This window comes from Ruditapes philippinarum, unplaced genomic scaffold (genome assembly GCF_026571515.1).
Source record: "Ruditapes philippinarum isolate M1 unplaced genomic scaffold, ASM2657151v2 ctg576_1_1_1_1, whole genome shotgun sequence".
Taxonomy (NCBI): Eukaryota; Metazoa; Mollusca; class Bivalvia; order Venerida; family Veneridae; genus Ruditapes; species Ruditapes philippinarum.
The window spans coordinates 391178-418550 of NW_026866451.1; the positions used below are offsets into that span (position 1 = coordinate 391178).

The 27373-nt window shown below is 34.7% G+C and overlaps 3 protein-coding genes across 3 annotated transcripts; all 3 read right to left on the minus strand.

Annotated features, from left to right (window-relative positions):
• Window positions 1-616: 616 nt before the first annotated feature.
• LOC132732528 (mucolipin-3-like) lies at window positions 617-13051 on the minus strand. Its single transcript, XM_060718978.1, has 13 exons — window positions 13031-13051; window positions 12201-12392; window positions 11247-11400; window positions 10845-10962; window positions 10011-10107; window positions 9334-9430; window positions 8967-9085; window positions 7802-7951; window positions 7249-7362; window positions 6227-6349; window positions 4209-4415; window positions 1784-1917; window positions 617-1166 (listed from the first exon to the last, which is right to left on the minus strand). Exons 2-13 carry the CDS (start codon window positions 12327-12329, stop codon window positions 1121-1123), a joined length of 1488 nt encoding a protein of 495 aa, XP_060574961.1. The 5' UTR covers window positions 12330-12392; window positions 13031-13051; the 3' UTR covers window positions 617-1120.
• A 5986-nt stretch (window positions 13052-19037) lies between these two features.
• Window positions 19038-21636, minus strand: LOC132732521 (uncharacterized). The gene is made up of 5 exons (XM_060718967.1): window positions 21526-21636; window positions 20828-20911; window positions 20388-20447; window positions 19674-19775; window positions 19038-19304 (listed from the first exon to the last, which is right to left on the minus strand). The coding sequence occupies exons 1-5, from the start codon at window positions 21634-21636 to the stop codon at window positions 19038-19040; spliced, it is 624 nt and encodes a 207-aa protein (XP_060574950.1).
• Window positions 21637-22063: 427 nt separating this feature from the next.
• Window positions 22064-24158, minus strand: LOC132732522 (uncharacterized). Its single transcript, XM_060718968.1, has 4 exons — window positions 23964-24158; window positions 23522-23647; window positions 22976-23101; window positions 22064-22300 (listed from the first exon to the last, which is right to left on the minus strand). The coding sequence occupies exons 1-4, from the start codon at window positions 24156-24158 to the stop codon at window positions 22064-22066; spliced, it is 684 nt and encodes a 227-aa protein (XP_060574951.1).
• Window positions 24159-27373: the final 3215 nt, after the last annotated feature.

Here is a 27373-nt window from a genome sequence, read left to right on the forward strand (position 1 = left end):
ATTCAGTTTGTGCTTTCCATTTTTGTAAGTTAATCGGGGGTCATTAAACTGAATGACAAATTCTATTTGTTTACATTGACAACTGTCCGTTTCTAAGAAAGGGCGACAACCAAGATAATTAAGCGGCGATGTCTATACGCCGTATTGCCGGCATAATTACTTGAATTCTGTTCGCCGTTATGCGACTGAGGCCCTCGAATAAATAATTCCAATATAACAAGAGCGCATGACTCTGGCAAACAGGCCAAATCGTCATTTTTTGTTTGTTTACTGGGCCCTGTATGTATTGCGCATAGGTAAAACCGGGCTATAACAAGAGCGCGTGACTATGTTAACGCATGGTTTTGGCCCCGTTATAACATGGGCAAAAGAGGGAAAAATAGCCGATTTTATGCTATAATACATGTTATCATAGTTTTGCCGCTAAACGCCGTAACGTTTTTCGCGCGTTTAACGCGTGTTCCGTTATGACGTCGCTTCCAGTAATTTTATTATGTTTTGCACTGATGAAGGCATATAGCCGAAACGTTTGCAATTAAATTAAATTACTAAATGTTCGTGTTTGTGTGGCTTGTCTGATTATGACTGAGCTGAGGCACTTTAAAAAGAAATACAAATGTATATGCAAAGATAGTTGAGAAATATACTTTGTAATAAATTAAAAATCGTATTTGTATGCTTTTCTTAACCCAATTTGAGTGAAAAGCGTTTAAACGCTTTTCATTTTGCGTCATTTTTTTTTTTCAATTTGAATAATTATTCTGGAAAAAAAAAGTGTGCGAATGATCTGAAATTTTGCACAAAGATTAGTGGTCTAAACCTACATCAAATGGTACATTTATCTGGAAAAAATATTTTCAGTCCCATCATGTCAAAAAACCTCAGTGGAGTCCCTTTAATTTTGTTTGTTTTTTATTCATGTGGAGCTGTACTTTCTCTGTGTGTTTACATGTCATTGAGTGTTTACATGTTCTTGGTGTTTACATGTCATTGAGTGTTTACATGTCATATTTTATGCACACATTATAACATGTTGAACATAAACATACTGTATGTCTATGCTTGGTAAATCTTTCAGTTTAACATCTATACATGTCAACCACTCACAGATATACTTGCCTCATTGTACAAGACTTGTGTATTCATTTGGCCTGTCTGGATCACTCCTGAAACATAAACATGCGCAATTAACAGTTTGTTTGAAGTTCAACCCTTACTGCCCTACATATCTTAAATGAACTTATCTATCTTTCAATCAGGACAAAATCATTAATCATTATTTAAAAATCTCAACATGAATGGCTGAGTTATGGGCCAGACACCACGTGTTTGTGTGTTTGGTTGGTTGGATTTTATGTCACACCGATACAGTAAAGGTCATATGGCAACGTTCAAGCTTTACTTGCGGAGGAAGACCTCCGGTGCCCATCCGTGCATTATTCCAGACACAACAAGCACCTGAGTATAACCACTGACATTCTGTAAGCTAGCCGGATAGCTTCCTCACATGAAAGAATCCAAAGTCCCTGTCGGGACTCGATGCCTAGAAGGTGAGGGACACAAAGTGTGACAAACAGACAAATGTGTAACTAAAATGAAAGTAGTGACCATTTCTTTTGTTATTATCTTTTGTTTAAATGAGGGCAGTTGGCCCCTGATTTCATTGTTATTTTTTCTTTTGTTTTGTTTACAATAAGATTCCCCTCATCCCTATTTAGTTCCGGAAATGCACACAGTCAAACAGGGCCCATTTCTATACTTTGGGTACAATAATCCAACTTACCCACAACAACAACACAATGATAAAGGACTGCAGCTTGTGTCCTCTCGCCTAAACATCGGGGAATGGACTGGGTCCTGACATTGATCAATAAACTCAAACAACTCACTCTTAGGAAAACCAGTCTCATAATATTCCTGAAACACAATATATTAAAATATTTATAACTGGATATTTATATGACAGTCTTTTCACCCTTTACCTAATGAATTTGTAAAATGGACTTGCCCAGCTCTGAATTTGGAACAGTCCATTTAATGACTAAGGGTTTTCAATATCAAAATACAAAACTCAAGCTATCATAAGTATAAATCCTGGTCAGACTGCATGGATATTCAGGTTAGACTCATCAATTATGGTCCAAGTAGGTTAAAGGAAGTCGCTAAGGTTTAAGAGCCTAAAAAATACATGAAAGTTAAATTTTGTACATAGATCAATTTTGTATCAATTTTCATAATTAGAATAATTATTCTAGAAAAACAGAGTGAGCAAATGATCTAAAATTTTGCACACAAGTTATTGGTCTAGATCTACATCAAATGGATCATTTATCTTCTGTCCCATTCAGTGAAGTCCCTTTAAGGTTTAATTATTATACAAACATATAAACATTGAAGAAACAAAATTTTGTTTATTGATCTGTTATTGTGGAATATCATACAGTCTGTGAGTTCAAATGTGCAATTATATAATGATGTATGTTGATCTGAACAAAATGGCAATATCAAAATATATGGCTGACCTAAAATATGTATTAAAATTCTAGCATGTACATAGAAACATATGCTGTATAAAGTTTTAACAATAAATATGCTTTTAGTGAAATGCTGTAGTGATTTCAAATATATGCTAGTATAAAGTTTTGACAATAAATATCCTTTCAAATATATGCTAGTATAAAGTTTGACAATAAATATGCTTTCAAATATATGCTAGTATAAAGTTTGACAATAAATGTGCTTTCAAATATATGCTAGTATAAAGTTTGACAATAAATATGCTTTCAAATATATGATTGTATAAAGTTTTGACAATAAATATGCTTTCAAATATATGCTAGTATAAAGTTTGACAATAAATATGCTTTCAAATATATGCTAGTATAAAGTTTGACAATAAATATCCTTTCAAATATATGATTGTATAAAGTTTTGACAATAAATATGCTTTCAAATATATGCTAGTATAAAGTTTGACAATAAATATTCTTTCAAATATATGCTAGTATAAAGTTTTGACAATAAATATGCTTTCAAATATAGGCTAGTATAAAGTATTGACAATAAATATGCTTTCAAATATTTGCTGGTATAAAGTTTTGACAATAAATATGCTTTCAAATATATGCTAGTATAAAGTTTGACAATAAATATGCTTTCAAATATAGGCTAGTATAAAGTTTGACAATAAATATCCTTTCAAATATATGCTAGTATAAAGTTTGACAATGCATGTGCTTTCAAATATATGCTAGTATAAAGTTTTGACAATAAATATCCTTTCAAATATATGCTAGTATAAAGTTTTGACAATAAATATGCTTTCAAATATATGCTAGTATAAAGTTCTGACAATAAATGTGCTTTCAAATATATGCTAGTATAAAGTTTTGACAATAAATATGCTTTCAAATATATGCTAGTATAAAGTTTTGACAATAAATATGCTTTCAAATATAGGCTAGTATAAAGTTTTGACAATAAATATGCTTTCAAATATTTTCTGGTATAGAGCTTTCAGTTACATGCTGATATAAAGTTTTGAAAATTAATATACTTTGTTACACACCTATGCCACTTTTGGGACTCCGTAAAAATGGTATTGTATGCCCATGCCTATATTTTCAAGTAACGTTATTTGCGTTATAAAAACATAGCATTAGGATGCGCTAAATGTTAGCGTTATACTGTAGGCTTGTCAATGTAAAATGGCTTTTTTTGACTTCAAACAGTCTTTATTTTGGGTATATGATAAAAAGAATATTAAATTAGTGTAAGTTCATTACTTGTTGAATAAAATGATATCATGCACATGAGAGGCTTGCATCACATAATTTTATTCAACTAGTTCAGTAAATTTGATATTAAACTTGCACTCATTTAATATCCTCTATATAGTTACATACTGGTATAAACTTTGAACAATATACATGTATGTGCTTTCAGTTACTTACTTGTATAGGTCTTGGCAATAGTTTATAAGTAATAATGTAATATTTTGATAATACATGTGTTTTGTGCTATTTGCAGGGAAGTTTTGACAATAAATGTGCTTTCACTTAAATCAGATATAATGGGATGATATCACAGGAAATATCTGCGAGGTTGATACAGTACTCTATACTACCGATGGGGTTTCTATTACTAGCTCGGGTAATTAGTGCCACGGTGACAATTATCTGCAGGTATACAACAGGACTGGTCAGTACCTTTATAGTTTCATATGTGTCCATGATCACGGCTATAAATAGATTCAACACAGCGTAGATAAACAATGAGATGAATAGATACAGGTAAATCCTACTGTAATACCAGATGAGCTGGTTCTTGGTCACTGTAGCGGAAAACGTTACAAACATATCATCACCATTTACAAGTGAAAATAAACACTCGGAGGCCGTACTCATTTGACGAAACTGAAAACAAAATAGAGATTATATATTACGACACCATGCCTTTATCTAATATACATTACCTTTATAGTTTCATAGGTGTCCATTATAACGGCAATAAAGAGATTCAGCACAGCGTAAATAAACAAAGAGCTGAACAGGTAAAGGTATATCCTACTGTAGTACCAGATTAGAAGGTTTTCAGTGACAGTTGCAGAAAAAGTTGTGAAAATATCATCACCATTTATAAGTGCGAACAAACATTCAGATGTGGTACTCAGGTTCTTGAACTGTAAAGTAGAAAATAGCTCAAATAATGAGATTTAATAATGTGACATTGACAAAGCTTTTAATATAGCTGACAATTTATCCTGTTGGTTTACAACAGCAGAGAAAAATCGAAGGGTTTTGGGTGGAAAGATTTATCTTGTACATTATAATAGAGAAGATTTAACAATATCACAGCAAGCCTAACTAATATGTAACTTGTGTTAATAAAGATAAGAGGCAAAACAGTTGTAGCTCAAATGTAAATGGAAAAGTAGTTAAAAAGTTCCATGGGCATGGCAGGGATATAATGTTTGCAACTGTTAAAAGGCCCACCAAACAATGGTACATGCCAAACATCAAGGGAAAACCTATAGATCTTTTTTATTAAGTTTGATTAAAATCTATGGAGTGGTAAAGGTGAAGATACTTTTTAAAAAATTAAATCCTTGATAATAATGTGTAATGGACATTACATGAGGTCACTTAAAATAACACTTCATTGTACTGACACTTTCACTTCCTTGATACATGGACAAATCATACAAATAATAGCAAATGTAAATAAATGAGCAACATAAAATAAGCAATTAGTCACACATTTAAGCTATTTATGAAACAAACATATTTTAAGAAAAGGGAAGTTTGATAAGCATTTTTAATGAAAATAACTGAAAGTGGAAAGTTTCATGAAAAAAAAGTATACATGTATATGAGTATGCTGGAAAAGAATAAGCAAACGTTACAATCATAAAAGAGTCGAGTAATTTCCTTGTGATTTAAAGATAAAAGTACAAACTGCTTTACATTGCAATACATGAAACATTTAGACATTACAAACAATAAAGACAACCCTGAACCTGCTGGAACAAGATGTGATTAGCCTCAGCCACCAGTATAGAGCCAGACCAGTCTGCACATTGCTGCAGTCAGACCAGGTTCTTTACTGGCAGGATAAGAAACTTTGTATTTTCATCTTGATATCCCATAATTTATAATGGGCAGTTCCAAAAATGTTAACTGGTAAAGACAATTTAAGAAATTCAGCAGGTTAAGGGTTAAAAAAAAATATCATGAAATTAAATTTGTTTTAAAAAACATCATGAAATTAAATTTGTTTTAAAAAACATCATGAAATTAAATTTGTTTTAAAATGACATAAATTTCTATTTTATTGATATGGCATAGAAAGACTGCATTTACTAGTATGTTAAATTACAACCATTCATTGATTAACTATACCCAACTGCACAACTTCAAAATTAACTTAAAATTTTATCTCTCTAGTTTGGATGCCTCTCTAACACAGACAAAATTCTTGGTCTGGCGTATGTACTGTTTAGAGGGGGTATCACTGTATTTCTGAGAATTTTATCAGTTTTGAAATTTTTAAGATAATTCTTTCATTGCTGTTTCAATAAAACTATTTGTAAACATTTCAATGAAAATATATAATAAATAATGCCTGCAAATCAAAAGAAACATCTGAAATTAATCGTTTTTAAAGTTTTTGCTAAAATCTGTAATCTGCTAAACACCAATTTTGTATGATAAATAAAGTGACTTACCTTTATGTGGTATGGACCAAGTACCACCCAACCACATATAACAAAACCAATATATAACATCATACAACATGATAAAAACCTCATCATGTTTGGGAACGCTTTTTTCAATGTAACTATTAATATCTGAAAGTAGAAAGTTGATGTTATTAATACACTGTAGCCTCGATATATCGCTCTCCGTTATAACGCTAATTTCAGTATAGCGCTCATAGACATTGGCTCCCAAAAAAATAAATATATGGTTTATAAAATTAGGTATATAATGAATAGAGCTACAGAATTTAAATGTTTTAAGGGCACATGCTAAAGTTGCATATACATATAAATACAGAAGAATGATCTTAGAAAGTATTAATAAAAGAAACAATTTAAATGGAAATATGGGGGTCATCAACTTTATACAATCTGCCCTTGTATATAAATTTTTATAATACATTTTTTCATTCAGCTATGTGTCTACACGCAATAACCCTTGCATATGCCTTTTAGTTCTTTCAAAAATTATTTTATTCATCACATTATGGAGTCTGTTACAATACAATATGACAATTTACAACTATCTACCCGTACATCATTTTTTCTCTCTTTTGTTTTTGGTTTTAAAGAGCACAACACAATTTAGGTCATATACAGCCGAAACAGGAAAGATGATTTTGGCTAACCTTAAGAGCTTAAAACAACAAGAGGGGTCAAAATCACCTATCAAGCTGGAGCTTAGAGATGCATAATGTCACCTTAGTGCAATAACGTAATAAGTGCTTTTATATTTAATAGCAGTTATTGAGTTATTGCACTAAGGTGACAAAATTTATTATACTCAAGTAATTCGGACTCATTTAGTCACCTCTTACAATCACGCAGGTGGCCACGATTCTGATGCCTCCAGCCCTCAGCCACAAGGGGACTGGACAGAAATTTATCATGACCTTACTGTTCTACATTTTAACCCTTAATTTTACACATATAAATTTCTTGTCATAAACATTTCCTTTATCTCCATTAACGTCACAGAATAATCTTACATTGAACTGTTTGAAGAATCCAATATATCTTAACACACCAAGCCATGCTAGAAGACTGCCGGTACCTAGCAACAAACCGGCGTAGTCATAGTTACTGGATGAACTCTTCATGTTCTATAATAAAAAAATAATATCGTATTTTAAAATGAACGTAATCATATATACATAATTAAACGTACATTGGATACATGTATGCTTATACTATTTTATGCAGATTTCAAGATTACCCTATATTAAAGGGACTCCACTGAGGTTTTTTTCACATGATGGGACTGTAAATATTTTTTCAAAATTTGCGTAACAATTTGTATACGTTTGTATCAATAACTTGTGTGCAAAGTTAAAGTTAATTAAGGATTGCTGGCCAGTGGGTTCAAACGCCATCAGGGGCAAGACGTTGTTTCCCTTACACTCAATGCTTAGTACCAGGAACGGAATAGAAAGTATTTCAATAAGCTTACAGCTTTCGCCACAATCCAACTAAAATAAATTAGTATTATATAAACAAAATGGAATGATAGTTACATAAAAAAGCTATCAGAATAATGGTTACCCGGAGTTCAAGTTGCATTTTGAAAGCTGTTCCAACAATGGTAAGTAGATCATTGATGATGATTGTAACATACCAGAGATTCAGGAACTCACATTGATCAGACTTGGATAAAGTCTTCCCTCGACGTAACTTGAAATATTCAACTGTCTCCTGTAATATACAGAGGATATTAAATGAGTAAAGGTTTAACACTAAATTTATTAAATGAGTTGAATAAAAACATACTATGCTAGCCTCTGGCAAGTTCAGTAAATTTAGTGTTGAACTACATGAATATAATAGTCTATTTATCACATATCTAAAATAAGAATGGTTTACAATTGAAAAGAGTCATTTTTCATTGGCGCACATATAGTGTAATGCTAACATTAGCGCACACCATGTTTCTATATAATGCAAATGACGTCCATCAAAGTGTTATTACACTAGTGTAATATCGTTTTTATTAAATGGTTTTATTACACTCCTTCGCTGTGGTTAATGTGATAAAAACATAGTACTCATCAATTATACCAGTTTATCACCATACACAACTTTTACAATATCCAATAGCTTATAAATGATGGAATGTTAAGAAATTTCTATAACAAGATATATTATCAAAATAATTTTCAACACAGATTAACTTTTAGCCTGAGCAGTTTCTAAAATGGATTTGCCTTGCTTTAGAACAGTCCATTAAAAAAAGTTTTTCAAAATCAAAATACAAAATTGAGCTACCAACTGTATAGAACCTGTTCATTCCCCACTTTCCAGCTTTATTGGTAAAGGAAGACCTCTAGTTCAGCAATGTGCATTATTTCAGGTACAACGGGGCAATTGAGTAGAACAATCGACTTTCTGTAAGCTAGCCAGCCAGCTTCATCTAATGACAAAAACTAAGGTCCCAAAAAAAGATTCCAACCTAAAGGGATAAGGGGCCCAGGTGATTAGAAGTTGGCAAACTTAACCACCAAACCACAGAGCCAAAAGTCTGCAAGTTAACCAATAAACCAAGGAGACAAAATGTACTAATATGTGTTAGGATTTTGTTCAATAAAGGATTAGTACTACTGAATACATAGAAATGGTTACAGAGAAATGTACATCTGGTATCTTAATCACCTCTGAGTGTGAGAGTTTTATTACTAATATCTGTTATTAACAATACAATACAATAACCTACTCGTTTCAGTCTCTGAGCTCTAATGACAGATCTGCCACATAATATCATAGATACAATCGTCACCACCAGCACAAAACAATCTAGTACAATATAACCTGCCTTCTGTTGGTCCTGTATATCTGTAACATAAACAAGAATAATTCTGGTTTTTAAAGCAGCTTGCCTGTAGATTCATGCTAATTATTATGAAAATTTATTTAAAAGTAAAATATATTGTATATATTGTGAAGTAAACAAAATAAGTAATTAATACAATACAAACGACATTTACAATCTATGTAAATAACCAAAATGAGGTCAAAATACACAAAAATAGCCCTTAGATAATACAGTAAAATTAGTAAGGAATTAGACAGAAAATGATTACCATCATTATCGGATGTACCGTCTAGATCTAACTCTTCAAAATCTGTATCTAAGGTAACCAGCATCTGGCCATCTTTGTTTCTGTCATCAAAATTGATCTGCACAAAAAAATTTACATATACATTTAAATTTCACAGAACAACAAGAGCTGTCAGTAGGAAATCATGCTCAACTTATCTCAGTGCTTGATAGTAAAACAAGAGCCAGAATAATGCAGAATGATCTTAGTCCAAAAAGGGCAATAATTCTGTCAAATCAATGTTAGAGTTATGGTCCTTGGAAAGCAACCTTCTATTATGCTCTCAAATAAGTTTGTAAAGTTTCAATCAATTCCCTTTAATAGTTTTGGGGATATCAACATAAATGCAAAAACTTAACCAGTGTGATGCCAACTCCTGGTTGAGTACAATAGCTCTCCCTATTCTTCATTGGCAACATTAATCTTTAACCTACTGGTCATGACTGAATCTGCCCACATGACCAGTGGAGACCAAGAACATCCATACTGACTTGCACTGTTCCCTATACTGTTAGTTCATAATTTGAAATTTTCCCTTCTAAAGATGAATGGTTTTGTCCAGAATGAAAAGATAGGCAAGTCCATTTAAGATATTCAGTGTGGTAAAATTAATAATATCTTTTTTAAATTTGAGATGATATTTATATACATATACATACGCTGACATCAACTTTAAACAGTTGTGGAGGAAAACTTCTTTCTTTCATCTCTAGGCGGAATGACTTCAAAGAAAATTTCAGCTCTGCTAACAATAATCTGAAAATACATGTACATTTTACTGACCCTTTGTGCAACTGTTTGTAAAATCAGTAGGACAATGGTAGTAAAACCAGAAGTTTTAACAAATGGATATGATATAGTATTTCAGTCACAGTATTGAACTATTAACTAATTAGTGATATAGTGTGTTAGCTGCCAGATAGCTGTCCGTAGAGCAGTGGTACCGTATTACAAGAGTCCCGGTTCAGATCCCAGTCAGGGTGTTCATTTTTCACACCCTGTGACTATTTTATGAAATGTCTTTTGAATGGAGTATTAACTTTTCGTTTGTTTACATTAATCTGAATGTTATTTTATATATTTAAAGGAACAATGATGTGTAACAGTAAGGGTTGTAAAATAAGTCCATGTGGATTTTAATCAATTTATACTTCAACCTCTGCAGACCAGTAACCTCTGTTCAACAATATTAACAAATTTTCCCTAAAGTAACATAGATTTAACTTCCATTGAGCAACACACATCAGCAAAGACCAAATTATTTGTCTCCAAAAGAGTGTTGCTTTGCAGAGATTGGTGTTTTATATTTGACACTGTTAAAAAGTACAAAATGTATTTTTAGGAAAAGTGTGTAATACTGCTTTTTACTGAAGAGATATCATACAGAAAAAAACCTAGGAATTAAATTAATGGAACAGCAGTAAAAAGCACTTAAGGTCAGTCAAATATTCATGTACAGTCAAATATTCATGTACACAAACAAAAAATCCTACCTGTCAAAAATGTTGTAGTCTAAAGTGACGTTGTGATGTATCTGCATGTATTTCACAATATCGTATGATTTGTTAGTTATGTCTCCAGTTTCGTTCCACCTTCCAACTTTGTAACAATCTACAAGATAAAGAGTGACCCCAATCAACCCATACCATGTTTGAACTGAAAGTGTTTATCGCTATTGTCACCAGTCAAGACACAGGCCAGCCTTCGTTTCCATGCAGTTTGACCCGGCCCATACTGCTAGCCAAGTTATTAATCAAAGGAAGTTTGACACTTGACTTTGTAAATCAAACAGGTAAGAATCTGAGTGAAAGAAAGCTTTCAACTGACAGGACTATATGGAGGCATAATAGAAAAATTGTACATTTAAATATACAATTCTTGATAAAATCACTTACTTTCATCAACTTTTGAATTGATCTTATAGGAGTTGGTTGTGTCATTAATTTCACTTGACCTGTATGTATGTAGACACATTTGCATAGGATCAACAATTCCTTTCTTCCGGTAAAATCTCAATGAGCCTATTGCATCTGTCTCCGTGCAATCATACTGAAATATAACAACTCATAATGATACAAAAGCACCAGATTCTACACAGTGACACATAATGAACTTGTTTCTTAAAAATGACACATAAAGAACTTGCTTCCACATAATAAAACAATTTTGAGCAATGATGCTTAAAGCACTTGTTTCTAAAAAATAACAAATAAAGAACCCGATTCTGAAAAATGACACAGAAAGAATTTGCTTCTGTGGAATAACACAAAGTACATGTTTCTGAAAGAACATGTTTCTGAAAAATGACACATAAAGAAAATGACACATAAAGAAAATGACACATAAAGAACTAGATTTTGAGCAATAATGCATAAAGAACTTGTCCTGAAAGAACTTGTTTCTGAGAATTAACAAAAGGAAATTTTTCTGAAAAATGACATATTAAGAACTTGATTCTATGCAATGCCCTATCAAGAACTTAATTCTGAGAAATGACACATAAAGAACAAGATTTTTAGCAATGATTCATAAAGAACTTCCTTTTGAAAAATTACACATAAAGAACATTTTTCTAAAGAAATGATACCTAATTAACCTGACTCTTTGCAATGATACATAAATAGTTTGATCCAGAGTAATGATGACTCTGAGCATAAAGAACTTGTTTATGAGCAGCAATGTTTAATTAGACTGTGTCTGAACAAAGATACCTAAACAGTCTGTTTCTAAGGCAAGATATGTAAAAAGTACATTAAGGAACCTTTACGGTCATTTCTCAGATGTGATGATTAATGTCCTAGAAAAAACTAAATCTAAATTATAAAGGTGTTATTAAAAACAAACAATACCTTCCAAGTAGCAAAATTGATATGCTCTATGATTTCTTGTGTTGTATACAAGGCATATTTTCCTATCGCAGCAGGGTACGGCATTGTCTCGTATGTACTGTCCCAATTACTGAGGTACATGTGCTCCATTGCTATAGTACTCTTCTCATCAAATTCTACCAGGCTAGATCTACTGTAACCAAACTGTATCAACTGAAAATATAAGTTTGTGTTTTACTATGGTTAGTCTTTACATATTGTAACAAAATTGGTTCAACTGAAAACATATTAGAATTTTTTTTTAGGTTAAATTGATACCCATTATGATTATATAAATCAACTGTACAAAGATATCAATCTAGAGTATTGAACCAGTAGTTATTTTGAGACTAATGTTGCATGCAAATCTTAACCAAATATTTTATGAACTCATGTGTTTTCGATCATTATTGAAAGTCACTCTGACATAGATTTTGAATTATGGCCCTTTGTGAGTTGGAAAATATTTCATTAAGTTTCATGTGAATACCTTTCAATATATGAAGACTGATTTTTAAATTAGAATTTTCGAAGTTTAAAAAAGGGCCATAATTCAGTCAAAATCCATGTCAGAGTTACATTGGACCTTCTATAACCAAGGCATTACACCAGATTAGACCTTCTATAAAACAAGTACATGTACTACACCAGACTAGAAAAGCTAGATTTTTTATTCCACAGCACAAAACTGGATTAAATCAAAATATAGGTACATGTACACATATTAATAGTTTTAACAAACAAGTTTAACTTAAGTTATTTTGAAACTGAAATAAGTGAGTTAAAGATTGAAGGAACAAACAAAACATTACCTGTATGGTGACAAGAAGGATTTTAAAATTTGTAATTTAACAAAATTTCCCTGGGGCAATTTTTTTGCTTTTCTTTTATTTTTTTTATTTTGGGCCATTAAAAAAAAAATTCGTTTTTTTTGCAGATCTATCTTCCCTGTTTCGGGGTATAAAAAGAGCTAACACGTGCATTCCCGGGCCCAGGAACTTACCAAACCCCTTTTTGGGTTTGTGGGAGAAACCGGGGGTTCAATACAAAAAGGGGCGGGAACTTTGGAAAAGACTTTGCTGGTTATGACTTCCTGTCTTTTTTGCCCGGGGGCCCTCTCCTTTTGTTGGTGATTATTGGAAAATGGTTTTCTCTCGGTTTTTCCCAAATTTTTGGGAACCCCTTGGGTTTAAAACTATTTTCATGACCCAAATGTTTCATTTATTTTCTGGGCCCTTGACCAAAAACCCGTTTCTGGGTTTTTGCTGCTCCCCTACTAAAATAATTTAAAAATTTATCTCATATCCCACAGCTGTCAATGTAACAAAATTGAAACAACATATTTCTTGCGCAAATGATGTTATGTAAAAATATATGCACAGCCAGTCAATACTGGTTTTACAGAGTCACCAAAGTCGCATGGGTATCTGATAGAAAATCATAATAACAATAAATACTGGTTCTTTTTTTAAGCAAGGTTTTAGCAATGTTTACATGGGACCTAAAATCTTTTAGTGCATATCATAAGTAATGCTATTCTATTACCTATTCTAACTTTTGTAACCCAAACAATATATCCCACTATTCTTCCAGGTGTGACATATGTTTAAGAAAGATGCAGAGCAGAACATTTTTTGTATGCCCGAAAGAATTTCGGGCATATTATGTTATACCCCTTGCCTGGCATTCGTCCATCCGTTAGCAATTTGGTTTCCAGAGCATAACTTAAGTTCCGTTTGGCCCACAATATTCAAACTTCATAGGATGATTGTCCATATTAGGTAGAAGACCCCTATTGATTTTGGGGTCACAAAGTCAAAGGTCACTATCAACTTAAAACTAAAAACAGTGTCCGGAGCATAACTTAAGTTCCATATGGCCCACAGTGTTCAAACTTCATAGGATGATTGTCCATATTGGGTAGAAGACCCTATTGATTTTAGGGTCACAAAGTAAAAGGTCAAGGTCACTATTACTTTAAAACTGAAAACACGTTCCAGAACATAACTTAATTTCTATTTGGCACAGTGTTCAAACTTCATAGGATGACTATCCATATTGGGTAGAAGACCCCTATTGAGTTTGGGGTCACAAGGTCAAAGTTCAAGGTCCAGAGCATAACTTTAGTTCCATTTGGCCCACAATATTCAAACGTTATAGGAGGATTGCTATTTGGAGGAGGTAATACTTTATTAAATTTATGTAATGTCTTACAAATGCTTCATCCTTACCAAAGAAAAACAACAACAATTTTGGGCATATAATGCTCTGTGTAGCGGTGCTCTTGTTATTGTATAATTTTATGTGTTACAAAAATTGGGCATTTTGTGAAACTTACCATTATGCAACAAAGCAGTGCGGTCAAATTTTAGTAAACAAGGATTAAAATATTGGTATTAAACAAAGTCTATTTGACTTACATTTATGGCATTTTTTAAAAGTTTCAGATTTATTTTCTTAATTATTTGACAGATCAACAGGTTACCTATTCCAATACTGAAAGGCCAAGGTTTGCAAATAAAACAAGGTAGTTTCCATTATATTATTTTAACACTTAGATAGTACTGTGCATTAAGAATAGACATTGTATATTATACACTGTGTAAAATAATTTTTATTGACATTCCCCTTAATTTTTTTTTTTAAAGAAAATTTAAAATACGATTTTTTTTCAGGGAAATGACCTTCACCTTAGAATAAGGAAGTAAACTATGAATAGATGTCACTCCTGATTTTGCACTTCCTGCTTTCTTAGTGATTAGCATGACTTCCAGAATCAAACAAGTTAATAACAATTATAGTTATTCAAAGTTGCCCATGATTATAATATTAAACTTTTAGATTAAAAACCCTTTTAATTTGTACATGACATTGGATAGTATTAATTTCAAGTGGGCAAATTGAATTGAAACAAGAGTGATCACTGATTCACATATTATGCCACCCAATGATAGCCAATTAAACACTTGTAATGAAGAGATGATTGGGCCCAGTTTGTTCTCTATATGTCCCAACAGAAACTGTGGGTACATAAAAATCATTTATGAGTACATGTATGACTGAAAAACATTTTTTTATTCAAGGGCCATAACTCACCCAAATATCATTCAATCAACCATAAAACCATTGACATATATGGGCAAGTACTTGAGGTATCAATCAATCCTGTAAAGATTCATTCAAATTACATTACTGGTACAAGAGAAGTGTTTAGAAGTCTTGACTGACTTTAAAATCATTAAAGGGCCATAACTCTGACAAAACGAATGGCCTGAAAAATGCTGATGATATGCACAACTTCACTTGGTACATATCATTCCTGTAAAGTTTGGATGAAATTGCACTAGTAGTTTTTGATGAGAAGTCCGTACAAGTTTTTTGACAAACGGACAGACGGACTTCCGTCCAGAATGGAATAAGGGGCCATTTTTTTTTTTTTGTTTAGTAGAGGGCCAAGTAGTAGTTGTTGTCAGACAGTGTTTCGCTCTTCTTACGCTCAACTCAACTATGGTGCACTCATATTGATTAAATGTCAACCAAATCCTTTAAACTGGATCATTTAAAAAAACTTTTTAAAATGCGACAATGTGTTTTTTGCAAGTGGGTAATATCTACATTATAAATATATATACAAGTGCATTGTACAGTTAAATAATTTTCGTAATGCAAGATAATGCAGTGTATGGCCGCCATTAAAATATTTTCAGATACATTCCCTTTTATCCAAATACCAATGACAATAATCTTTCATTTTCAACATACAATATAGATCTACTTAATATGAATTAATTTTAATACAATTTTCTTACTAAAGTCTATAAATTAACAGAAATTCAGAATGAAAAATCCTTAAATTTGGGAATGATCGTAAACTTAAACTACAGACAAACCAACCCATTAAAGTTGAATATTAATGTCTAATATATTGTCAAAACATAAACAGATATGAGGAGTGAATACGTTACTGCAACATTGATATTATCCGATTAAGATTTATCCGAAATATAATACAGTTTTGCAGATTTTCTTCAATATTCAAATTGTTTTAGAATCTGTTACCTTCAACCGTGAATAAATCCTAGTATATCGAAAAAAAGTATTAATCAATGTAAATACATGCTGATTTAAAACTGCTGATGGATGTATGATGTTTTATTCTCTATTTGTCAACAAAGTCAGCTGACCAGGAAGGAAAGGTCTAATCTAAATGTTTTCTCGCTTTCTGTTTCGTGTAAATAGGATATTACATTCATGTTCGTGTGTACAGAACGTTTTTAGCGACGGATTAAAACGTTTATTCAAAAATCTTACTTTCGTATTTTAGGCAAACCCTATTTAATCTAAGTTTACCATTAATGAATGATGATATTATAATAAATAAATAAATAAATAAATAAATAAATAAATAAATAAATAAATAAATAAATAAATAAATAAATAAATAAATAAATAAATAAATAAATTCAACCGTTCAAAGCAAAAGCTGACAGGCTCAATTGTCTTGTCAAATAATGAGCATCAATCAAGGATCGGTTTACTGTAATGTAATTTATTATATTATATATTCTTTATGAGTGATGATATATATGATCCTGTTTAATAGTAGGTTTAGGTATATTTTTTTTATTTTTTTTATTTAAAGTAGCTCAAATAAGCCCCTCTTTATTATTGTATTGTCTAGTAAAGTGATGATTCTAACCAGCGTCATTATATCACATATCTACTGAAATTGCAACTCTATATTCAAGATTTATTTCCATCTTGTGGTATGAAAATTATCATATTTCACTCGTGGCTACTGCCACTGTGAAATATTTATTTCCATACCACTAAATGAAAATAAATCCAGTATTTGTAGGAAAACTTGAATATTCTGTTTATTCACGGATTTACATAAATCCGTGGTTTATTGTATACAATTTTTCTCATTTGTTCCCGCAATTGGCAGAAAGTAGTCCGGCAAACAACAGTGAAAATACGGAAATTTGTTTCACTGCAGTGAAAAAAAACACACTTTTTTCCAGTGAAAATACGGAAAATGAAAATGCATATTTTTTCATCAATATTTCATTTATAAGTATATAATAAATATGTTAATTATAAATTATATTATGCATTCCTATAAATGCATATGTAAAATGTGCACTAAAATATATATTTATAAGTATATATTATGTATCTCATACAAGTTATGCATATCATCTCAGTTTTTTTTGTCTGCCAACCGTTTGATTTTAATTGTATCTTTGTAACATTATTTAGTATAGCTGACAATTAACAAGAATATGTGTAAAAATGAACATGTATACTTCTCAAATATTGACGTTTTAAAAGATTAAATGACCCAGGCATATGTACCTGAATGATCCGATGCAAAAAAAAAAAGTTTCTATGAAACATATAGATTTGTTTGATATTAAAATATATTATATTGATACATGTATACTTTATACAGAGACGAAAAATTCGCAGGTTACTGTAAAGCAATCCTATATTTAAAAAAAACACGCTTGTTACAAATTTCTCCTGCTAGCCTATAAGCTCAAGATGAATATTGGCTTTTAAGTTTATTATCCTTCAATGCACGAGGGTTGAGTTAAAGGACTTTTTAACGGTAACCCTTTTTAACAGCTTTTAGGCAATACCCGCTTTGCATGCTACTTCGATGTACAATCTTCTCAACAGTTAAAAACTAGTTATCACGTTGTGTTATTATTACGTAAACAATAATTCTCACAGATCTACGGTCGCTCACAGATCTAAAGTCGTTATGCATATTCATGACCCAAATATTTGATTGACAGGCGTATAGTAATAACCGTCGAACGGTATTTTTCCGTATTGACTTTGAATAATAATTTAGTGATAAATCATATTATTTTAGCATTTTAATATTTATGATTAAATATAGATGGTTTAAATATTTTAAAAGATTGTCACGTGATATTGTGCATTAAATTTACATGTGCGCCGACTATTTTACTTTGAGTAGAAACTAAGTTTAAACTACAATTCAGTTCAACATCAATAAATTCCATACAAAAATAATGTTTTTGGTTGTTGTTTTTTAACGCTCGTGACTGGTGTTCTTTAAGATTGTTCTCTTGACATATTTTATATTTCTTTGTCAGTTGCAGGACTATATATATTTTAACATAATTTCTATTTAATTCTTTACTGTAAATAACACAATAACACATTTGTGTTATGATTCAAAATCTCAAATATCTAAAGTCGGCCACCTGCATCATTATAAAACACATCACAGATCTAAAGTCGTCAGTCTCACGAATCATTATTAAACATCTAACAGATCTAAGGTCGGTCACCTGTAACATCATTATAAACCCCACAGATCTACGGTCGGCCCCCTGTATCAGCATTATACATCTCACAGATCTACGGTCGGCCCCCCTGTATCATCATTATACATCCCACAGATCTACAGTCGTTCACCTGTAACATCATTATACATCCCACAGATCTACGGTCGTTCACCTGTAACATCATTATACATCCCACAGATCTACGGTCGGCCCCATGTAACATCATTATACATCCCACAGATCTACGGTCGTTCACCTGTAACATCATTATACATCCCACAGATCTACGGTCGGCCCCATGTATCATCATTATACACCCCACAGATCTACGGTCGGCCCCCTGTATCATCATTATACACCCACAGATCTAGGGTCGTTCACCTGTATCATCATTATACACCCCACAGATCTACGGTCGGCCCCCTGTATCATCATTATACATCCCACAGATCTACGGTCGTTCACCTGTATCATCATTATACATCCCACAGATCTAAGGTCGGTTACCTGTAACATCATTATACATCTCACAGATGTACGGTCGTTCACCTGTATTATCATATAAACATCCCGCAGATCTACGGCCGGCCCCCTGTATCATCATTATACATCCCACAGATCTAAGGTCGGCCCCCTGTATCATCATTATACACCCCACAGATCTACGGTCGGCCCCCTGTATCATCATTATACATCCCACAGATCGACGGTCGGCCCCCTGTATCATCATTATACATCCCACAGATCTACGGTCGTTCACCTGTAACATCATTATACATCCCACAGATCTACGGTTGGCCACCTGTTACATCATTATACATCCCACAGATCTACGGTCGGCCCCTGTATCATCATTATACATCCCACAGATCTACGGTCGTTCGTGCACCTGTATCATCATTATACTTGTACATCTCACAGATCTAAGGTCGGTTACCTGTAACATCATTATACATCCCACAGATCTACGGTCGGCCCCCTGTATCATCATTATACATCCCACAGATCTACGGTCGGCCCCATGTATCATCATTATACATCCCACAGATCTACGGTCGTTCACCTGTTTCATCATTATACATCCCACAGATCTAAGGTCGGTTACCTGTAACATCATTATGCAACTCACAGATGTACGGTCGTTCACCTGTAACATCATTATACATCCTACAGATCTACGGTCGCCCCATGTATCATCATTATACATCCCACAGAATCTACGGTCGTTCACCTGTAACATCATTATACATCCACAGATCTACGGTCGGCCACCTGTAACATCATTATACATCCCACAGATCTACGGTCGGCCCCCTGTATCATCATTATACATCCCACAGATCTACGGTCGGCCCCCTGTATCATCATTATACATCCCACAGATCTACGGTCGGCCCCCTGTATCATCATTATACATCCCACAGATCTACGGTCGGCCCCCTGTATCATCATTATACATCCCACAGATCTACGGTCTTTCATCTGTATAATCATTATGCATCTCACATATCTACGGTCGACCCCCTGTTACATTATTATACACCCCACAGATCTACGGTCGTTCACCCTGTATCCTCATTATACATCCCACAGATCTACGGTCGGCCACCTATAACATCATTATACATCTCACAGATCTACGGTCGGTCACCTGTAACATCATTATACATCCCACAGATCTACGGTCGTTCACCTATAACATCATTATACATCCCACAGATCTACGGTCGGCCCCCTGTATCATCATTATACATCCCACAGATCTACGGTCGTTCACCTGTAACATCATTATACATCCCACAGATCTACGGTCGGCCACCTATAACATCATTATACATCTCACAGGTCTACGGTCGTTCACCTGTAACATCATTATACATCCCACAGATCTACGGTCGGTCACCTGTAACATCATTAAAACATCCCACAGATCTACGGTCGTTCACCTGTATCATCATTATGCATCTCACATATCTACGGTCGACCCCCTGTAACATTATTATACACCCCACAGATCTACGGTCGGCCACCTGTAACATCATTATACATCCCACAGATCTAAGGTCGGCCCCCTGTATCATCATTATACATCCCACAGATCTACGGTCGGCCCCCTGTATCATCATTATACATCCCACAGATCTACGGTCGGCCCCCTGTATCATCATTATACATCCCACAGATCTACGGTCGGCCCCCTGTATCATCATTATACATCCCACAGATCTACGGTCGTTCACCTGTATCATCATTATACATCCCCACAGATCTACGGTCGTTCACCTGTATCGTCATTATACATCCCACAGATCTACGGTCGTTCACCTGTATCGTCATTATACATCCCACAGATCTACGGTCGGCCACCTGTAACATCATTATACATCCCACAGATCTACGGTCGGCCACCTGTATCATCATTATACATCCCACAGATCTACGGTCGGCCACCTGTATCATCATTATACATCCCACAGATCTACGGTCGGCCCCCTGTATCATCATTATACATCCCACAGATCTACGGTCGTTCACCTGTATCATCATAATACATCCCACAGATCTACGGTCGGGGCCCCCTGTAACATCATTATACATCCCACAGATCTACGGTCGTTCACCTGTATCATCATTATACATCCCACAGATCTACGGTCGGTCACCTGTAACATCATTATACATCCCACAGATCTACGGTCGTTCACCTGTATCATCATTATACATCCCACAGATCTACGGTCGGCCACCTGTAACATCATTATACATCCCACAGATCTACGGTTCGCCACCTGTAACATCATTATACATCCCACAGATCTAAGGTCGGCCCCATGTAACATCATTATACATCTCACAGATCTACGGTCGGTCTTCTATAACATCACTATACATCTCACAGATCTACGGTCGTTCACCTGTATCATCATTATACATCTCACAGATCTACGGTCGGTCACCTATATCATCATTAAACATCTCACAGATCTACGGTCGGTCACCTGTATCATCATTACACATCCCACAGATCTACGGTCGGTCACCTGTAACATCATTATACATCTCACAGATCTACGGTCGGTCACCTGTATCATCATTATACATCTCACAGATCTACGGTCGGTCACCTATATCATCATTATACATCCCACAGATCTACGGTCGGTCACCTGTAACATCATTATACATCTCACAGATCTACGGTCGGTCACCTGTATCATCATTATACATCTCACAGATCTACGGTCGGCCACCTATAACATCATTATACATCCCACAGATCTACGGTCGGCCACCTGTAACATCATTATACATCCCACAGATCTACGGTCGGCCACCTGTAACATCATTATACATCCCACAGATCTACGGTCGGCCACCTGTTACATCATTATACATCCCACAGATCTACGGTCGGTCACCTGTAACATCATTATACATCCCACAGATCTACGGTCGGCCCACCTGTAACATCATTATACATCCCACAGATCTACGGTCGTTCACCTGTAACATCATTATTCATCCCACAGATCTAAGGTCGGCCCCCTGTATCATCATTATACATCCTACAGATTTACGGTCGGCCACCTGTAACATCATTATACATCCCACAGATCTACGGTCGGTCACCTGTAACATCATTATACATCCCACAGATCTACGGTCGTTCACCTGTAACATCATTATACATCCCACAGATCTAAGGTCGGCCAACTGTATCATCATTATATATCCCACAGATCTACGGTCGTTCACCTAGCTATAACATCATTATACATCCCACAGATCTACAGGCGGCCACCTATAACATCATTATACATCCCACAGATCTACGGTCGGCCCCCTGTATCATCATTATACATCTCACAGATCTACGGTCGTTCACCTGTATCATCATTATACATCTCACAAATCTTTGGTCGGCCCCCTGTATCATCATTATACATCCCACAGATCTACGGTCGGCCACCTGTTACATCATTATACATGTCACAGATCTACGGTCGGCCCCATGTATCATCATTATACATCCCACAGATCTACGGTCGGCCCCCTGTATCATCATTATACATCCCACAGATCTACGGTCGGCCCCTGTATCATCATTATACATCCCACAGATCTACGGTCGTTCACCTGTATCATCATTATACATCTCACAGATCTAAGGTCGGCCCCATGTATCATCATTATACATCCCACAGATCTACGGTCGTTCACCTGTAACATCATTATACATCCCACAGATCTACGGTCGGCCACCTGTTACATCATTATACATCCCACAGATCTACGGTCGTTCACCTGTATCATCATTATACATCCCACAGATCTACGGTCGGCCCCCTGTATCATCATTATACATCTCAAAGATCTAAGGTCGGCCCCATGAATCATCATTATACATCCCACAGATCTACGGTCATTCACCTGTATCGTCATTATACATCTCACAGATCTAAGGTCGGCCCCATGTATCATTATTATACATCCCACAGATCTTCGGTCGTTCACCTGTAACATCATTATACATCCCACAGATCTACGGTCGGCCACCTGTAACATCATTATACAACCCACAGATCTACGGTCGGCCCCCTGTATCATCATTATACATCCCACAGATCTAAGGTCGGTCACCTGTAACATCATTATACATCCCACAGATCTACGGTCGTTCACCTGTATCATCATTATTCATCCCACAGATCTACGGTCGGCCCCCTGTATCATCTTCATACATCTCACAGATCTACGGTCGGCCCCTTGTATCATCATTTTACATCCCACAGATCTACGGTCGGCCCCCTGTATCATCATTATACATCCCACAGATCTACGGTCGGCCACCTATAACATCATTATACATCTCACAGATCTACGGTCGGTCACCTGTATCATCATTATACATCCCACAGATCTACGGTCGGCCCCCTGTATCATCATTATACATCCCACAGATCTACGGTCGTTCACCTGTACCATCATTATACATCTCACAGATCTAAGGTCGGCCCCATGTATCATCATTATACATCCCACAGATCTACGGTCGTTCACCTGTAACATCATTATACATCCTACAGATCTACGGTCGGCCACCTGTTACATCATTATACATCCCACAGATCTACGGTCGTTCACCTGTATCATCATTATACATCCACAGATCTACGGTCGGTCCCCTGTATCATCATTATACATCCACAGATCTACGGTCGTTCACCTGTATCATCATTATACATCTCACAGATCTAAGGTCGCCCCATGTATCATCATTATACATTCCACAGATCTACGGTCGTTTCACCTGTAACATCATTATACATCCCACAGATCTACGGTCGGCCCCTGTAACATCATTATACATCCCACAGATCTACGGTCGGCCCCCTGTAATCATCATTATACATCCCACAGATCTAAGGTCGGTCACCTGTAACATCATTATACATCCCACAGATCTACGGTCGTTCACCTGTATCATCATTATACATCCCATAGATCTACGGTCGACCCCCTGTATCATCATTATACATCCCACAGATCTACGGTCGGCCACCTGTAACATCATTATACATCCCCCAGATCTACGGTCGGCCCCCTGTATCATCATTATACATCCCACAGATCTACGGTCGGCCACCTGTAACATCATTATACATCCCACAGATCTACGGTCGGTCACCTGTATCATCATTATACACCCCATAGATCTAAGGTCGGCCCCCTGTATCATCATTATACATCCCACAGATCTACGGTCGTTCACCTGTATCGTCATTATACATCCCACAGATCTACGGTCGGTCACCTGTAACATCATTATACATCTCACAGATCTTCGGTCGGCCCCCTGTATCATCATTATACATGTCACAGGTCTAAGATCGGTCACACCTTACATCATGTAACAGATCTGTCATATCATTTAACTTTACAGTATGAACAACAAGTGTAAAGTATTGAGAGCTGTAAAACAACATCACAATAATCCAAATGGGATTTGAACCCAGGCATTCTATTACAAAGTAACAGCTGTTCTAACACTAAACTATTTTGATGAAAACTATTTTATGTTGCTACATTTATCATTAACATAATTTACGGAAGCCAAAAAAAAAAAAGAGTACATACGTTATTATCCTCAAGTTGCACATGTCGAGGGATGATCCTTAAATACCAGGAATTAAGCCATAAATTAAATAATATCTATTAAAAGTTCATATCACAAACATAATTATTATGTTATTATTGCGTTATATACCGGTTTATTATATTCTTATAAATGAAACATTGAGAAATATTAATGAAATAAAACGCCTATTTTCATTTTCCGTACGTTCTTTGTATAAATTTATTTTTCTCTGCAGTGAAACATATTTTCCGTATTTTCACTGGTGTCTTGCCGGACTACTTAATTTCTTTTAAATTCTGCCAGTACACAAAATTTTAGGGTAAGTCTTTCTAATTGTAATGTCAAAAAAGAGAAAAATGTATATAATAAACAGAAAATTCTTTTTTTTTCTTCTAAAAATACACGATTTATTTTCATCTTGTGGCATGAAAATTGTTAGGCTACCGCCACTCATGAAATATTAATTTTCATACCACTCGATGAAAATAAATCATGTATTTATAGATTAAAATTGAATATCCTCTATATCCTCTTTTCAAGGACACAAAAATGATAAAAAATAAACACAAATGTATGACCGCAACACGCAGTAATATATGGTGGCTGATTTGGTATACTTTGCGCGTTGCGTTGTCCATAGCGACAACACAACCTATATCGTATTCTCGCCATTCCGTCCTGTCGCTATAGCGAAACTCGCCAAATGGCGAGTTGTCGCACTGTCATATTGTCGTCGTGTCTCTAGAGAAGCACGCCAAACGACGCGTTGTTGTCGCTCTGTCGGTTGGTTTATAAGTCAATCATTCGATTTGAGCCGAGCGACAACATGGCGCACGACAACGCGCCGTTGGCGTGCAACGTTAGCGACAACACGACAAGACGAAAGTCCGATAAAAGCGTTCTAAAGCAGCCACCATAGTAATACGCATAGGCGCAGCCTGAATGTTGTCACTACATCGTAAGTGGTGAAAAATATGCGGACTTCTTTTCAAATATTGCTGAACACATTGTAAGGTCAATACAATACATTTGAATCTTTGGGTGAATAATCATGGTCTGTACCATATAGCCTATTGTTAGAAAATTCTGGATGCCGCTCACCGTAAGCGTGCAATCAACTCAACCCTATGACTATTGAACTGTTGTTTGATTTGATTGAGGGGGTAATCAAACTATGCATATGCGTCTTAAGGTTGAAGGCATAAAATATGATTCTTCTTTTATATCCTTTACATAAAATGCGCACGTTAAAATAACGTGTAAAAATTTAAAAAAAAATATGTACGAAAATAATTTGAGTAAAATGTTGTAGCTTTCGTTTACCGTATCCAGATATTCCTAGATATAAAAGTAAATGTATCATTTCACTTGGATTTGGTTATCCAAAACGGCTTCCATATGGTCAATTCATTCCCCGGTTTCTTATATACATTCACTTGCACTGTGAGTTTTCTTAAAACAACATTTTTACGTATTTAATTTTCTATCAAGTTTCTTTCTGTAAATATTTAAATAAAACTTATATAATTTTCATTCATATAATATTTTACGCAACGAAGATTGTTTTCTGATACACATGAACCTCATTCTAACGATATTTGCATAAAATTAAGTACATGTATTGAGTTCAATTAATTTTGATACAGTGTAAAAAAAAAATATTTCCCAAGACACATATGTGGCACTGGTTATGTAGTGATATTTGTTGACATGGTTCAATTTACGAATATGTTTTTACATGAATAGATGTTGTTGTTTTTTTATTTACAAAAACTAATTATGAAGAAATGTGTAGGGTCCGATCGCTCGAGTCACGCCTGTCCGTAAAATGCGGCGAAAGGACTACGGATAATATACAGCTGCAGAGATTTTTGCACAACAAATTCTTACGATAAATTTCTTTTTAAAAAATATCTTAAGAAAATCTTAAGTGCAAAATCTGTCGTAACTTTACGATAGGTGTTCCCCAATCGTAAGTGCAATTTTTTTCTCTTAAGAGTAAAATATCATGTATCTTTTATAATACAGAATAAAAACAATAAAAAAATTGGAAGGACAAATATATAAGCAAACAGTATATTATCTAGCTGTAGTCCTTTTTCTGCTTTTTACGGCATAATTTCTTAATCTTATAACTGTGCTCTTGTATTTATTATGAATCGTAGCAGACGTATGCATGATTACGTTGTCCTGTAGTCACGGCACACGGACATTTAATCATTACCATTACTTTACCATGGATTTGACAAATTTCTTTCACTGCGGATTCACAGTTGCCTTTTCTTTTGTTGTCGATTGAATGCATACTTATATCAACGGAACAAATAAAAATATTGAACATGAATAATTATAATATTCCGTGAAACCAGCTTTTAAAGACATACAAATCTGCAGACTTTTTCCATCGGTTGCCTCCATGTTCATGATAATTCTACAGAAAGCAGCACTTTGTCGGACCGCGCGTATATGTCACTGATCGAATATTGCACACGTGTAATAACTTCGGTTCGAATTTGTCACACGTGTGACATATTCGTTCAAATATGGCACACTCTTCAGTCGAAAATTGAACATAAAATGTGCCATATTTGTTTGGATTGAGTTTTTCTATGCTCACCAAAACGTATTTGTCAATTAACAAAAAATGCGCATAAAAATGAAAATACCAACGCGTATGCGTCACATGTGGA

Bases quoted from the DNA above. Each gene is read 5' to 3' on its own strand.
- LOC132732521 (XM_060718967.1), bottom strand. From the start codon at position 21,636: ATGATACAGGTGACCGACCGTAGATCTGTGAGATGTATAATGATGTTA. The intron at 20,448-20,827 runs GTGAACGACCGT...ATGATGTTACAG, and splicing joins GATGTATAATGACGATACAG to GTGACCGACCGTAGATCTGT. The intron at 19,305-19,673 runs GTGAGTTGCATA...ATGATGTTACAG, and splicing joins AGGTGAACGACCGTACATCT to GTGAACGACCGTAGATCTGT.
- LOC132732522 (XM_060718968.1), bottom strand. From the start codon at position 24,158: ATGATACAGGGGGCCGACCGTAGATCTGGGGGATGTATAATGATGTTA. The intron at 23,648-23,963 runs GTGGGATGTATA...ATGATGTAACAG, and splicing joins AGGTGACCGACCTTAGATCT to GTGGCCGACCGTAGATCTGT. The intron at 23,102-23,521 runs GTGAACGACCGT...ATGATGTTACAG, and splicing joins GATGTATAATGATGGTACAG to GTGGCCGACCGTAGATCTGT.
- LOC132732528 (XM_060718978.1), bottom strand. From the start codon at position 12,329: ATGGAGCACATGTACCTCAGTAATTGGGACAGTACATACGAGACAATG. The intron at 11,401-12,200 runs GTATTGTTTGTT...GTTATATTTCAG, and splicing joins TCAATTTTGCTACTTGGAAG to TATGATTGCACGGAGACAGA. The intron at 9,431-10,010 runs GTATGTATATGT...TTTTTTGTGCAG, and splicing joins TGTTTAAAGTTGATGTCAGC to ATCAATTTTGATGACAGAAA.